Here is a 14,533-nt window from a genome sequence, read left to right on the forward strand (position 1 = left end):
TCAATAAAAAAGCCGGAAATATCAGTTGCTTTTTCTACACCTTCTTTATTGTCCAGAAAACTGTTTTACAGATGACATACTTGCAGCAGAAAACAAATTCTTGGTACAACTCTCGCTTTCCTTAGTTTACATTGTTCTTGTAGCGGACCCTCAATTCACCTTGGACCATGCTAGGCCCATACTGATGCAATAAAACTATTGAAACGTTTATTTCCATTCGTGATTGATTAAAATGCAGCTAAATGTCTTATTCAGCAAGCGAAGTAATAAAATGTAACAAAAAGTCATACTCGGCAAGTGCCCCAATGAGTGCGGCGACCTTTGGTGAGAGAGAGTGCTGTTTCTTCTCTGTTTTCTCAGTTTTCGTGCCCCTGGCTGGGTTTATTCCAGCGATGGCCCTGGAAAAGAAATCAGTTTTGGCTTTACTTTCAAGACCACTGTTATATCATACAACTTTCATTTCGGGACAAGTTGTCTGCTGCATGCAGCGGCCTTCACTTCAAGGAGTCCCTTTTCTTCCCCAAAGTCAAATAAAATCTGAATGCAATCAAAAAATATCAGCCTTTGTTTGGCCCGTCACAGGAATGTTGCTCTTTATGGCGCACACTTCTTCAGCTCACTGAATTGTTGTTAGGAAGAAGCACACAGTTCTACAAAATAGATGCTTCACTTTAGCTAAAGTACCCAAAGAAAACTATTGGCGAAAGAACAGAGCCTGTTCTTACCTTTGGGTGAACTCCATGGTCCGGCTCGTATCGAACTGGTATTCAATGTTGAAGGCAAAGTGAGACACGAACATCATCTTGAAGGCCTTCGCTGCAGTGGACGCCTCAAAAACTGGCTGGCCGTCAATGGTGACGGTAAAGGACTTCGCAGTGAGAAAGCTGCATCCTGCACAAATATGGTACTGTTATAATGTGACTGTCATTGCATAAATTAAAAGCACTACCTTTAGCACAGATGAATGGTGAGCAGGGTAGGTCTCCCAGGTCCTCATCGGCAGCCGTCTCCTTAATGGTAAGGGCATAGTATGTGTTACAGCAGTAGCCTTTACAACAGCTGATTTAAATTTATGGTAAACGCACAATGTAGATAGACATTGTTAATATGTAAGTTAATGCCTGAATAGAAGCACTGAGAAAGCCTAGAAAACTGAAAACATCACGTAGTTCACTGCACAATTTTAATCTGTTACTTCTCTAGCTACTGAAGTTCCATAACAACATCCACTGTCGACTAGAAAGAAGTGGCTCAAAATGCAGACATACTTTGATTATGACACGCAGAAAAGTCGAGCGGCCTGGCTGAACAACATGGATGGCAGTAGCAAAAGAAGTGCGATGACATGCATTTTTGTGGCTTTATTATTCCAATTAATAGAGGCTTGTTACTGTAGACATTTATACAAGAGTTCAACTAATCATAACGCTTACCTCCAAAACTTTGTAGAAGAGGTCTTCCTCTTCGTCCAGTAAAGCAAGTAACAGCAGTGGGGTGCCTTCGTATTCAGCTGCAGCCGACCTTCTCTCAGTCTTGGATGTCTCTATTTCCTTCAAGCACTTTTTGACATTCTCCCTTTTTACCTGGCTGTGGGCATATCGAAAAAGCTGCCTTCCAACAGTTTGCAGGTTCTTGTCAAAAGCGTCTGACATATTAAAGCCCAGCAGGATGTTGACGTGCGAATTCAGATGCCGCTCTTCAAACAGAAATGGCCAGTTTTGCTTGATATCCATTATGCTTCTTGATTTGTTGATCAGCAGTCGCTGTGAAGCGTAGGTTTTTGACATCAGCCGAGTGATAAGCACTTCGTTCCGAAATGAAAGCCTGAACTCCTCCAGTAAAGAAGCTTTCTTTTCCTCCTGCCGTTCAGTAGTTTCTCCATCGGGTAACTTGGGCGCCAAAGACACGAATCCATACGAGTCTCTCCGCACACTAGTCCTCTTCAGTTGTGGTTCTTCCAAGTCATATGGACTTGGAGAACTGAGCATTATGTGCACCTGCAACCACTGCTGAACATGCAGAGCTTTCATGAGATCAGCAAACCTGCTTGGGAGCACATCACTGAAGTCATCGCTGGGTGGCCAGTCCTTCAACTTGAGTATCATGTACTCTCCATCTCTGTCCTTCATGCGTTTGTGCAAGCTTTCAAAGCCTTCCCAAAATACGCGCATCGGCTGGTCTCGAAGAATCCGGCCTGTGCGGCAGTCAATCAGGTCAGTCTGCATGTGGCCAAAGTCACGGCAGAAGCCGTCGGGGTGCCATAAAGATGCATTGAGGCGGTTGAACACACCGGAGACCAGCACGGGGTGTTCAGACCAGCACGGGGGAGATCCCTTTCGTATTCCAGCTGCAGGAACCTTGGAGTTCAGAATGTCAAAGAGGTCATTTAGTAGCATCGTGAACTGTTCCGTTCCAAAACTGTCGGCGAAGCCAGGTACCATCATTTGTCTGTAGACCTTCAGGCCGATCGACACACTTCGGCTGAAGAGCTGCAAGCGAAAAAGAGTAAAAGAATATTGTAAAGCTTGGAAAAACATGATGGCAAATTAGTTTTGAAAATGTCTGGACGCTGACAAGCACAGATGTAATGTATAAGCATGCAGTTTTATGGCACCAACTGCTTAAAATGTTTACAATGACTGAATGGCCAACTTTACCTGAGTCGCCAGACGAACGTTCATGGTGTGGAGCTTCTATGGCTTGACATGGTGCTCAGTCAACTTAGGAACCACTTTTATAGCGGCCTTTTTTTCCGCCTCAAAAAGACGTTCATAGTGCTGGAAATTTGCTTGGTATTCACCTACCTGCAACAAATTATTGTACACCATTTCGTTATGTGCAGTAATTAAACATAGGTGAACAAGTCTCTGTTACACAGCGTCATCGCTCAAGAGACATGCATATCCAAGGAATTATTTAACTTCCCTGACCATATTTGTGCTTCATCATATCATTCCGGATGCATTTCACGATATGTGGCACGTCACAAATGAAGTGGAGGAATGTTCCCTCTGGAAGGCAGGGATGTTCAATCTTGCACTGTGGGTGCTCCACCTTTCCACTGATGCCGAGGTGTGTCCACATCGATTTGTTATTTCCGGCACCATCGCTTATCACTGCCAGTACGCGAGCACCATTTTCATGCAATTGTAGCACTGTGCTCATTACCACCTTTGCCAAGACGCATCCTGGCGCTGCACCCTTAGCTGCAAAAGTTGCTATGGGTTGGACCCATGACGCAAACATTGGGTTGAACATAACAACCAGTGCATGGTCTGCCAGCTGGTCTGTGCCAACTTTAGTAATATCCCCGTAATCTACAAAGCCATCAAATTTGTAGGACGACCTGTTAAACTCGGTTCCTTCCCTGAGTTTCACTTCATCGATGATTAGACAACCATATGTGTAATGTTCTGGCTTGCCAGCCATATGCAGTTTTCTGCTACCAAGGGCAAATTTGTTTAAGCCGTAGCCACATGGAAGACCTTTCAGTAGCTGTACAAGGCGGTTGGGACTTGGCAGGGGCAAAATCTTCATGCCAGATAGAGTTCTGTAACACTTTCGGCTTGTCAGCCTCAGAAGCAGACAGATCATAAGCCAGTCTGTACTGTACCGGTGCCCACGTGGCGACTTGGCCGCTTGTTGCATGACGGCTGTCTGTATGACCATCTTTTGTGCTTCTGGCAGGTCCTGTGTCACTTCACCTAGACTTGTTGAAAACGCTTTCTTCAGTTTTTCACTGAGTTCGCTAATTTCTTTCTTCATTTTCTCCCGAGCTGCACCGGCATGAATGAGCCTCTTCCTCAAAACAGGTGCTGCAAGGCACACCTTTTTCTTGGGTTTCAGCCCACTTCTTCTTTTGAGGTCCTTCGTCATTTTCGCACACTTTATACAGACTCCTTTTTCTGCCTCAGTAAGAGCTCTGCACTGCTTGTGGTATACAGTTCCTCCAATGCTAGAGGTGCAACCATGACAGGCTTGCATAGTTTGTACAACCTGCACAATTGCCTCTACGTCTGCTAACGAAGTGATTGCCAAATCCATGGGCAGCGTCAGCACCAGTTTTCCGCGGGCAGATACAACATAACTCATGTCTTCGCGAACTACGACACTCTTGAGTACTGTATATACATCTGCCTCCAATCCTGCCGTGTAAAAAACAATCTGTGATCGGCGCCCATTTTCATCTTCAAGAGCTGCCGATCTCCACTGACGAGGTAACCTCAAAGAAGCACTCTTCTCCACCAGCTCATTAACATGCAAGCAGCTGTCTTGCACGGGCTCTGGTTGCTCTCGCTCGATATCGATATCTTCTGCAGCGTCGCTCTGCGTTGCCACTGCGTCTCTTGACACGGTTGCTCTCTTTTTCGGAGATTTTCGCCGCTTACGATTCGAGAAGTACAGCGGGAGATTAGGTAATATGGTAGGAATTGCATCACTCCTTAGAGACCATACACCGCGCTCGATTTCAATCACTTCTGCGTTGATTACATGCTTATATGACTTCAGAATATCCCCTTCTTGGAAATGGGCGTCGCACACTTTGCATGTTTTCCCCAACACCTTGTCTGCACGGGGTATCGCTCTCGACCATTTTGCAAGGAGATTTGGATTGGTTGGCGGAGAAAAGAAGTGCCTTTTCTCCGTGTTGGGCCGGTACCCGCTGGTACATTCCGGCACGAAACACGTTGGCATTTGGTTGACAGTCCTAGCACACTCTAAAGACTATAAATGTCGCGCACCACCTACCCTCTGACAGCGAAAAAATCCAAAACTTGGCGCTCGAGAACATTCGGCAGCCCACGCTACTTGCAGGTTGGGTCCACACCATGAGCGTCCTCACCCGACCGCACACCGAAAGCTGCTGAAGCGCAGTGCACAAACACTCAACTCATAACGAAAGAATCACTTGATAACAAAAGAACGCGACGCAAATGAGCACGACAAACGGAGCCTCAGAAACGTTGCTGCACCGCGGCGTGGCTAGCTAGCGTCGAGCGTGGCGCAAACTTCGACTGCAGCGCCATCTCAGTGGCCGGGCGCAAAACGCGGCCGCTTCGGGAGGAGAAGTTTCGAAACTAAAAAAGCTTTATAAACGGTGAGCAGCGGTGCGTGTAGATGAGGCGATACGCGGGGGTGCCGTCGCTCAGCTCAACCTCCCGGTTGGAAGGTCGCGCCAGTCCGACCCAGCGACCTTGGGGATGGCGGCGATACTAGCCTGGGACAACGGCGTCATCTTTTTGTAGCAGTCGTAGTCGATCGGGCATATCCGCTGGTGACAACGAATGAAGTCTGACGGACCTCTGTCAAACTTTGCCTCAGGATCACTGAGGTCGGCAATCGCATCCCTTAAGGTGGTCCTCTGGTATGGCGCCGCAGAGGTCAAGTTCAGAGGACTGCTGTAGGCGCGACCGTCCACGGCAAATGATAGGTGGCACTCGGGCACTTCGAAAGTGTGAGTCGGCAAAGGAAAAGCTGGCAGTTTTGCTCGGCCGCGCTTGGCCCCAAAGATGACGAGGCGCCGGTGTCTCTGCGGCATACCGTAGCAGCCATCCTGCAGCATGCTGCAAGAAGTTTGATAACCAAGGTCCAGAAGGCACTTGAGAGCCAAGGCAAGGCCGTCGCCGTTATGGTGCCGGACGGAGCACCTCTCGGCAACGAGGACGACGTACGAAGATTCAAAGAAGGCACAGAATCCGAGAAAAGTCACTAGTTGAGAATTCCTGAGCCCCTGTTTGTCACAACCCTCCAAAAATCGGCAGCTCTTGTGAGATTCGAAGGACGGGCTCCCATCTTCTTTCTCGATGTCTCCGAGAATGTCGGTCATCCCGCCAGCGTGGAGCTAGCTGCTTGAGCACTTTTGACGGACAGGCGTGAGACGTCGGCACATCGGGGAAGTTCTTGCTTAAAGTGGTCAAATGGTGCTCGTTGTCGCTGACTGCGAGCACGGGGCTTGCTAAGCAAGCTTTGGCTAGACCGAAGGACAGACCCCCGCAGCCACCGTATACGTCGACACTGTTGAGGGTTCTGTGCGGCTTCTCCACTTCGGAAACGAGGCGGGCGCCAATCTTCTGCTCCTCGGTAGATGGCTCTGAAAAGACACCACCTGCACTGGCGCACATGGCGCGCACTCCAGGTCGTGCCGTATTTGGAAGACAGTAAAATAAATTATTAGCTTGAAGACAAAAGAGAACATATCCTACACATAATCTAGGAAGCGATTCATCTTCGAAGAGACGGGCACTTTTTCTGAAGCGGTGAAGCCGGAACCGCAACCGTATTCAGTTTCAGTTGGCCCACAGGTGGAGCTGCTGGACCTGGTGCGACATCAATGCCCCAACCCCGTCGACAGTCCTTTCTAGGAAAGATCATGTGATCTTCGCCGGAGGCCTTTCTTTGCCACCATCGGCAATCGCCTCATCGCTGATGGGCGGCCAGAACACCAACACCCAGCTAGACCTGCCCTCCCAACCTTACAAAGGAGCCAAAGACTGGTCCAATAGATTCTGCTTCTAGAGCGGAGCCTGATGCAGCTGCTGCACCAAAAAGTATCGCGCGAAGGCCACCAGCCATCGCAACGCCGAATTAACGGCCAGCTCCTCTGTGGAGGATATAGAGGTCTCGGTAACCGTACCAGCATCTTTGCCGGCGAAGGACCGCCGCCTTTCTGGCGGCCGTTGTGGTGGCGGCAAAGGAAAACCCCGTATCACAACTCCTGGTAAGAACATTGCATAGTCCGTAAGGCATAGTTTATAAGTACGAATTGTGTTCCTCTTCATATTTATCCTGCAACCACACTCTCATGCATAAATGTGGCCGTTTCATTGATGCAGTGGACCTGTCGCGGCATGAGACATCACTATGATGATATGTCCATATTATAAGAGGAGCACCGATGACACTTAGTTTGTGTTCAAGGAACACTGTTAAACAACACAGTGAAAAATCTTTAGATAATGTTGGCACCGGCGGGGGGTGGTGTTGGCATTGTTGCGAACTCCTGTGTAATTGTCAAGGAGTTAAGCCTGAACACTCTTTAGCAGCTGTCGCAGTAAGGGTTCAGTTCAAATGTCTGAATACTGTGGTATTCGGTAAAGGACCTCCTAGACGTAGTCAGTTAGTGATCAACACCTTTTCTGATCCATGGAGACATGGAGGAAGGAAAACTCAGGAGAGGCCCTTCGTATTCCCAATGCATTGGCGAGAATGTGGCGGAAGTGACGTCAAAATTTAGGCTTAAAAAGTCAGGCCCCTAGCAACGTTGTCGTTGTTGCTAAAAAAACTCGGGCCACTAGCAACGGCGTATGGCGTCGTTGTTGCTAGGGCCCCGAGTGTTTCTCGGTGGCGGTGGACGGGCTTTCGGCACGGTGTGTTCGGCCTTGCGTGTTAAAGTCTACATGCCTCGCGTCGTGACGTTACGCACGCATCTAGGATTGTTTTTAAATGCGGCGAATAACCGCTCATTTGATATTTTGTTCGTCACACTTGGTGTCGTTACGCGGAGCGATCGATGCATTTAAATGAATCTCGCGAAAAGGTGGCACTCCGGAACCGCGCTTCGACACGCGAAGAAGCGTTGAATGTTTTGATCAGCGAACTTTTGCACCTCAGCAAACAGCACCGAAACGTCAAGCCGCTCTCGACGTTGCTGAGCTGCGTTTCGAAGGCCACACGGCCTGTGTACGGTAGCCGGAGGCGGACGGTGCGCTGCGTTATAAACGGCGCGCAATGTCGTCTTTCTCGGCGGCCTGGCGTCGGAAAAGGTTCACCGCACCTGTGCGCCGCTCTGCGTCTAGGTGCGTGTTTGCGGGGAGGGAGGTGTAGGAGTGTAGCGGTGAGCTGCGCGGTTTTTTTAGATACCTTTCTTTTACTAAGCGCTTGAACAACGTAGCGTCGGCGGGGTCTCTGTTCGTCGTACGCTCCTGGTGCTGGCATCGGATCACAACGGCGCATTTCATCCTAGCTGATCTTTTGCGACTGATCTGTGCGTCGACATTTTACACTACTGACGTGTGTCACATCTGATTGAGTAAAAAGTAATTAATTGCTTCTTTTGCTATGCCGGTATGGTATTGGTGCGGAAGTTTTGGTTGACAAGGATAAATTTGCTCTCGAGTGCAGGTACGACAACAATTAGTAGGCAACTCATGCACGTGCTAAATATATACACCTTTAAACTGTGCACTAGTAGTACAGCTACAGTGAACAGAATTTCTCTTTATATGTGTGTCTTCTGCAGCACATCTAGAACACCGTAATAAAAATCTCACTCAAGGACTTTTCAGCTCATGAAGTGAATTTCTTTGCATAAAATCTCTGAGCATAATGTGCACCTGCAACCACTGCTGAACATGCTGAACTTGCACTCACCCCGCGTACACCCTCTCAATCGCACTGCTGTAAATACTCAGTTCATTGTCCCTGAGGTTGTTCGTCGTCGTCCTGGCTCTTTCGAGCGTTAGTCGCTCTCTCGCGCCGCTTCTGATGTCTACAGTTCCTGGGCGCCCGGACGGCCTATACTGGCGAGGGCTTCCTCTGCGCCTGCGGCCTGGACATCGATTCGCGCGAGAGTTCACCGTCCCTACTACATGCATCTTTTCCCTTCCGTCCTGACGTTCATTTCATGGTGTTTTGTCATGCTGTTTTGTGTGCTTGCGCACATGACCGTATTTCTGTGAATACATTCACAGAAACTCAATTCCCTAGTCAATTTAACTTGATGCCTGAACATAATCTTAGCCTTATTGACAAGCGGATTGCATGCTTTTTTATCCAATTGGTCCTTGCTTCCTGTCGCAGCGCTGGTAAATGTTTCGTCGTTTATAACGCTCGAAAAATAGTATCGCGTTGTATTTCATGCAAGATTACAATAAAACAAATTCTGGCACTTTTTTGTCGCAGATTCGCGTTCTCAAGTAAGCTTCCTCCGACCATGTATGCTTACATGAGTGGTAGTTCATTTTTTGAGTCTCGCGCGTGACAAACTATACTGTGAGAATTAAACAGTGCCCATTGCTGACAGCATCTGGTTTCCAAGTCCTCCCGCAACCCGATGGGTGTTTCACAAATCCGCTAACATTAGCCGGTAATGTTAATGCCCGCAGGAAAAGCCTAGTAAAAGATGGAACGATGATCCTATTCTTATGAGCACTATGAGCGTTTGCGTTACCTTTCTAGCTCTGCGCAATCATAACGCGGACAACCCAGCGGTTGATGCTAACTCAGTACTGCTCAGAAAAAAGGCTGTTGCGCGCTTGAAATGTCAATCGCTGCAACAGTCAACAGTAATCGAGCCATTACACAAGCGTCACAAAAGGGGTCAAAAGTAACCATTTATATTTGCGTACACTGTAAAACATTTATGTGTTAAATAACAAAAAGTCGCAGCTTTCCTGCCAGAAAATATCTGTGATTATCTGTTTTCCGTTCTAGAACGTTTCGGTCATTTCACGAAAACATGTTTTTTCATTGTGCAGAAATATTCTGTAATTTTCTGTTTTGTGTTTTGAAAGTTTTCAGTGATTTCACGGAAATGTGTTTTCACCGCACAGAAAGTTTCTGTGAATATTTGTTTTTGTTCTCTCAAACTTTCTGTGATTTCACACAAATATATTTTCACCGCTCAGAAAGTTTCTGTGAATATTTGTTTTAGTTCTCACAAACTTTCTGTGATTTCACACAAATATGTTTCACCGCACAGAAAGCTCCTGAAAAATGCAGAAAATATATATTACTTTCTGTTCTCCATATATATTTTTCCTGCATTGTTGGAATTATTTTTTTTTGCTGTTTCACAGAAATATTCAATAAAAAAGCCGGAAATATCAGTTGCTTTTTCTACACCTTCTTTATTGTCCAGAAAACTGTTTTACAGATGACATACTTGCAGCAGAAAACAAATTCTTGGTACAACTCTCGCTTTCCTTAGTTTACATTGTTCTTGTAGCGGACCCTCAATTCACCTTGGACCATGCTAGGCCCATACTGATGCAATAAAACTATTGAAACGTTTATTTCCATTCGTGATTGATTAAAATGCAGCTAAATGTCTTATTCAGCAAGCGAAGTAATAAAATGTTACAAAAAGTCATACTCGGCAAGTGCCCTAATGAGTGCGGCGACCTTTGGTGAGAGAGAGTGCTGTTTCTTCTCTGTTTTCTCAGTTTTCGTGCCCCTGGCTGGGTTTATTCCAGCGATGGCCCTGGAAAAGAAATCAGTTTTGGCTTTACTTTCAAGACCACTGTTATATCATACAACTTTCATTTCGGGACAAGTTGTCTGCTGCATGCAGCGGCCTTCACTTCAAGGAGTCCCTTTTCTTCCCCAAAGTCAAATAAAATCTGAATGCAATCAAAAAATATCAGCCTTTGTTTGGCCCGTCACAGGAATGTTGCTCTTTATGGCGCACACTTCTTCAGCTCACTGAATTGTTGTTAGGAAGAAGCACACAGTTCTACAAAATAGATGCTTCACTTTAGCTAAAGTACCCAAAGAAAACTATTGGCGAAAGAACAGAGCCTGTTCTTGCCTTTGGGTGAACTCCATGGTCCGGCTCGTATCGAACTGGTATTCAATGTTGAAGGCAAAGTGAGACACGAACATCATCTTGAAGGCCTTCGCTGCAGTGGACGCCTCAAGAACTGGCTGGCCGTCAATGGTGACGGTAAAGGACTTCGCAGTGAGAAAGCTGCATCCTGCACAAATATGGTACTGTTATAATGTGACTGTCATTGCATAAATTAAAAGCACTACCTTTAGCACAGATGAATGGTGAGCAGGGTAGGTCTCCCAGGTCCTCATCGGCAGCCGTCTCCTTCATGGTAAGGGCATAGTATGTGTTACAGCAGTAGCCTTTACAACAGCTGATTTAAATTTATGGTAAACGCACAATGTAGATAGACATTGTTAATATGTAAGTTAATGCCTGAATAGAAGCACTGAGAAAGCCTAGAAAACTGAAAACATCATGTAGTTCACTGCACAATTTTAATCTGTTACTTCTCTAGCTACTGAAGTTCCATAACAACATCCACTGTCGACTAGAAAGAAGTGGCTCAAAATGCAGACATACTTTGATTATGACACGCAGAAAAGTCGAGCGGCCTGGCTGAACAACATGGATGGCAGTACCAAAAGAAGTGCGATGACATGCATTTTTTGTGGCTTTATTATTCCAATTAATAGAGTCTTGTTACTGTAGACATTTATGCAAGAGTTCAACTAATCATAACGCTTACCTCCAAAACTTTGTAGAAGAGGTCTTCCTCTTCGTCCAGTAAAGCAAGTAACAGCAGTGGGGTGCCTTCATATTCAGCTGCAGCCGACCTTCTCTCAGTCTTGGATGTCTCTATTTCCTTCAAGCACTTTTTGACATTTTCCCTTTTTACCTGGCTGTGGGCATATCGAAAAAGCTGCCTTCCAACAGTTTGCAGGTTCTTGTCAAAAGCGTCTGACATATTAAAGCCCAGCAGGATGTTGACGTGCGAATTCAGATGCCGCTCTTCAAACAGAAATGGCCAGTTTTGCTTGATATCCATTATGCTTCTTGATTTGTTGATCAGCAGTCGCTGTGAAGCGTAGGTTTCTGACATCAGTCGAGTGATAAGCACTTCGTTCCGAAATGAAAGCCTGAACTCCTCCAGTAAAGAAGCTTTCTTTTCCTCCTGCCGTTCAGTAGTTTCTCCATCGGGTAACTTGGGCGCCAAAGACACGCATCCATACGAGTCTCTCCGCACACTAGTCTTCTTCAGTTGTGGTTCTTCCAAGTCATCTGGACTTGGAGAACTGAGCATTATGTGCACCTGCAACCACTGCTGAACATGCAGAGCTTTCATGAGATCAGCAAACCTGCTTGGGAGCACATGACTGAAGTCATCGCTGGGTGGCCAGTCCTTCAACTTGAGTATCATGTACTCTCCATCTCTGTCCTTCATGCGTTTGTGCAAGCTTTCAAAGCCTTCCCAAAATACCCGCATCGGCTGGTCTCGAAGAATCCGGCCTGTGCGGCAGTCAATCAGGTCAGTCTGCATGTGGCCAAAGTCACGGCAGAAGCCGTCGGGGTGCCATAAAGATGCATCGAGGCGGTTCAAAACAGCGGAGACCAGCACGGGGTGTTCAGACCAGCACGGGGGAGATCCCTTTCGTATTCCAGCTGCAGGAACCTTAGAGTTCAGAATGTCAAAGAGGTCATTTAGTAGCATCGTGAACTGTTCCGTTCCAAAACTGTCGGCGAAGCCAGGTACCATCATTTGTCTGTAGACCTTCAGGCCAATCGACACACTTCGGCTGAAGAGCTGCAAGCGAAAAAGAGTAAAAGAAATTTGTAAAGCTTGGAAAAACATGATGTCAAATTAGTTTTGAAAATGTCTGGACGCTGACAAGCACAGATGTAATGTATAAGCATGCAGTTTTATGGCACCAACTGCTTACAATGTTTACAATGACTGAATGGCCAACTTTACCTGAGTCGCCAGACGAACGTTCATGGTCTGGAGCTTCTATGGCTTGACATGGTGCTCAGTCAACTTAGGAACCACTTTTATAGCGGCCTTTTTTTCCGCCTCAAAAAGACGTTCATAGTGCTGGAAATTTGCTTGGTATTCACCTACCTGCAACAAATTATTGTACACCATTTCGTTATGTGCAGTAATTAAACATAGGTGAACAAGTCTCTGTTACACAGCGTCATCACCCAAGAGACATGCATATCCAAGGAATTATTTAACTTGCCTGACCATATTTGTGCATCATATGATTCCGGATGCATTTCACGATATGTGGCACGTCACAAATGAAGTGGAGGAATGTTCCCTCTGGAAGGCAGGGATGTTCAATCTTGCACTGTGGGTGCTCCACCTTTCCACTGATGCCGAGGTGTGTCCACATCCATTTGTTATTTCCGGCACCATCGCTTATCACTGCCAGTACGCGAGCACCATGTTCATGCAATTGTAGCACTGTGCTCATTACCACCTTTGCCAAGACCCATCCTGGCGCTGCACCCTTAGCTGCAAAAGTTGCTATGGGTTGGACCCATGACGCAAACATTGGGTTGAACATAACAACCAGTGCATGGTCTGCCAGCTGGTCTGTGCCAACTTTAGTAATATCCCCGTAATCTACAAAGCCATCAAATTTGTAGGACGACCTGTTAAACTCGGTTCCTTCCTGAGTTTCACTTCATCGATGATTAGACAACCATATGTGTAATGTTCTGGCTTGCCAGCCATATGCAGTTTTCTGCTACCAAGGGCAAATTTGTTTAAGCCGTAGCCACATGGAAGACCTTTCAGGAGCTGCACAAGGCGGTTGGCACTTGGCAGGGGCAAAATCTTCATGTCAGATAGAGTTCTGTAACACTTTCGGCTTGTCAGCCTCAGAAGCAGACAGATCATAAGCCAGTCTGTACTGTACCGGTGCCCACGTGGCGACTTGGCCGCTTGTTGCATGACGGCTGTCTGTATGACCATCTTTTGTGCTTCTGGCAGGTCCTGTGTCACTTCACCTAGACTTGTTGAAAACGCTTTCTTCAGTTTTTCACTGAGTTCGCTAATTTCTTTCTTCATTTTCTCCCGAGCTGCAGCGGCATGAATGAGCCTCTTCCTCAAAACAGGTGCTGCAAGGCACACCTTTTTCTTGGGTTTCAGCCCACTTCTTCTTTTGAGGTCCTTCGTCATTTTCGCACACTTTATACAGACTCCTTTTTCTGCCTCAGTAAGAGCTCTGCACTGCTTGTGGTATACAGTTCCTCCCCTGCTAGAGGTGCAACCATGACAGGCTTGCATAGTTTGTACAACCTGCACAATTGCCTCTACGTCTGCTAACGAAGTGATTGCCAATTCCATGGGCAGCGTCAGCACCAGTTTTCCGCGGCAGATACAACACAACTCATGTCTTCGCGAACTACGACACTCTTGAGTACTGTATATACATCTGCCTCCAATCCTGCCGTGTAAAAAACAATCTGTGATCGGCGCCAATTTTCATCTTCAAGAGCTGCCGATCTCCACTGACGAGGTAACCTCAAAGAAGCACTCTTCTCCACCAGCTCATTAACATGCAAGCAGCTGTCTTGCACGGGCTCTGGTTGCTCTCGCTCGATATCGATATCTTCTGCAGCGTCGCTCTGCGTTGCCACTGCGTCTCTTGAGACGGTTGCTCTCTTTTTCGGAGATTTTCGCCGTTTACGATTCGAGAAGTACAGCGGGAGATTAGGTAATATGGTAGGAATTGCATCACTCCTTAGAGACCATACACCGCGCTCGATTTCAATCACTTCTGCGTTGATTACATGCTTATATGACTTCAGAATATCCCCTTCTTGGAAATGGGCATCGCACACTTTGCATGTTTTCCCCAACACCTTGTCTGCACGGGGTATCGCTCTCGACCATTTTGCAAGGAGATTTGGATTGGTTGGCGGAGAAAAGAAGTGCCTTTTCTCCGTGTTGGGCCGGTACCCGCTGGTACATACCGGCACGAAACACGTTGGCATTTGGTTGACAGTCCTAGCACACTCTAAAGACTATAAATG

General features: G+C 46.8%; 4 protein-coding genes and 1 pseudogene across 4 annotated transcripts; all 5 read right to left on the reverse strand.

Moving 5' to 3' along the window:
* Nucleotides 1-247: 247 nt before the first annotated feature.
* On the reverse strand, nt 248-1,787 carry LOC149356879 (uncharacterized). Its single transcript, XM_089576454.1, has 4 exons — nt 1,434-1,787; nt 950-1,010; nt 726-891; nt 248-398 (listed from the first exon to the last, which is right to left on the reverse strand). The coding sequence occupies exons 1-4, from the start codon at nt 1,785-1,787 to the stop codon at nt 248-250; spliced, it is 732 nt and encodes a 243-aa protein (XP_089432580.1).
* A 1,129-nt stretch (nt 1,788-2,916) lies between these two features.
* Nucleotides 2,917-4,695, reverse strand: LOC149356880 (uncharacterized). The gene has a single exon (XM_089577845.1). It carries the CDS (start codon nt 4,693-4,695, stop codon nt 2,917-2,919), a length of 1,779 nt encoding a protein of 592 aa, XP_089433971.1.
* Nucleotides 4,696-5,146: 451 nt separating this feature from the next.
* Nucleotides 5,147-5,827, reverse strand: LOC149356881 (DNA (cytosine-5)-methyltransferase 1-like). The gene has a single exon (XM_089576455.1). It carries the CDS (start codon nt 5,825-5,827, stop codon nt 5,147-5,149), a length of 681 nt encoding a protein of 226 aa, XP_089432581.1.
* Nucleotides 5,828-10,077: 4,250 nt separating this feature from the next.
* On the reverse strand, nt 10,078-11,591 carry LOC149356882 (uncharacterized). The gene is made up of 4 exons (XM_089576456.1): nt 11,238-11,591; nt 10,753-10,813; nt 10,529-10,694; nt 10,078-10,201 (listed from the first exon to the last, which is right to left on the reverse strand). Exons 1-4 carry the CDS (start codon nt 11,589-11,591, stop codon nt 10,078-10,080), a joined length of 705 nt encoding a protein of 234 aa, XP_089432582.1.
* Nucleotides 11,592-12,720: 1,129 nt separating this feature from the next.
* On the reverse strand, nt 12,721-14,494 carry LOC149356883 (uncharacterized; annotated as a pseudogene).
* Between the last annotated feature and the right edge of the window lie 39 nt (nt 14,495-14,533).

This window comes from Amblyomma mixtum, chromosome 3 (genome assembly GCF_055824585.1).
Source record: "Amblyomma mixtum isolate Tamu chromosome 3, ASM5582458v1, whole genome shotgun sequence".
In the NCBI taxonomy this organism is placed as follows: Eukaryota; Metazoa; Arthropoda; class Arachnida; order Ixodida; family Ixodidae; genus Amblyomma; species Amblyomma mixtum.

What these genes read in the sequence shown, in the direction of transcription:
- LOC149356880 (XM_089577845.1), bottom strand. Translation starts at nt 4,695, where the DNA reads ATGCCAACGTGTTTCGTGCCGGAATGTACCAGCGGGTACCGGCCCAAC.
- LOC149356881 (XM_089576455.1), bottom strand. Translation starts at nt 5,827, where the DNA reads ATGACCGACATTCTCGGAGACATCGAGAAAGAAGATGGGAGCCCGTCC.
- LOC149356882 (XM_089576456.1), bottom strand. Translation starts at nt 11,591, where the DNA reads ATGTCAGAAACCTACGCTTCACAGCGACTGCTGATCAACAAATCAAGA. An exon ending in ACCATTCATCTGTGCTAAAG is followed by an intron (nt 10,695 to 10,752) that starts GTAGTGCTTTTA and finishes ATATTTGTGCAG; the next exon opens with GATGCAGCTTTCTCACTGCG. An exon ending in ACCATGGAGTTCACCCAAAG is followed by an intron (nt 10,202 to 10,528) that starts GCAAGAACAGGC and finishes TTTCTTTTCCAG; the next exon opens with GGCCATCGCTGGAATAAACC.
- LOC149356879 (XM_089576454.1), bottom strand. Translation starts at nt 1,787, where the DNA reads ATGTCAAAAACCTACGCTTCACAGCGACTGCTGATCAACAAATCAAGA. An exon ending in ACCATTCATCTGTGCTAAAG is followed by an intron (nt 892 to 949) that starts GTAGTGCTTTTA and finishes ATATTTGTGCAG; the next exon opens with GATGCAGCTTTCTCACTGCG. An exon ending in ACCATGGAGTTCACCCAAAG is followed by an intron (nt 399 to 725) that starts GTAAGAACAGGC and finishes TTTCTTTTCCAG; the next exon opens with GGCCATCGCTGGAATAAACC.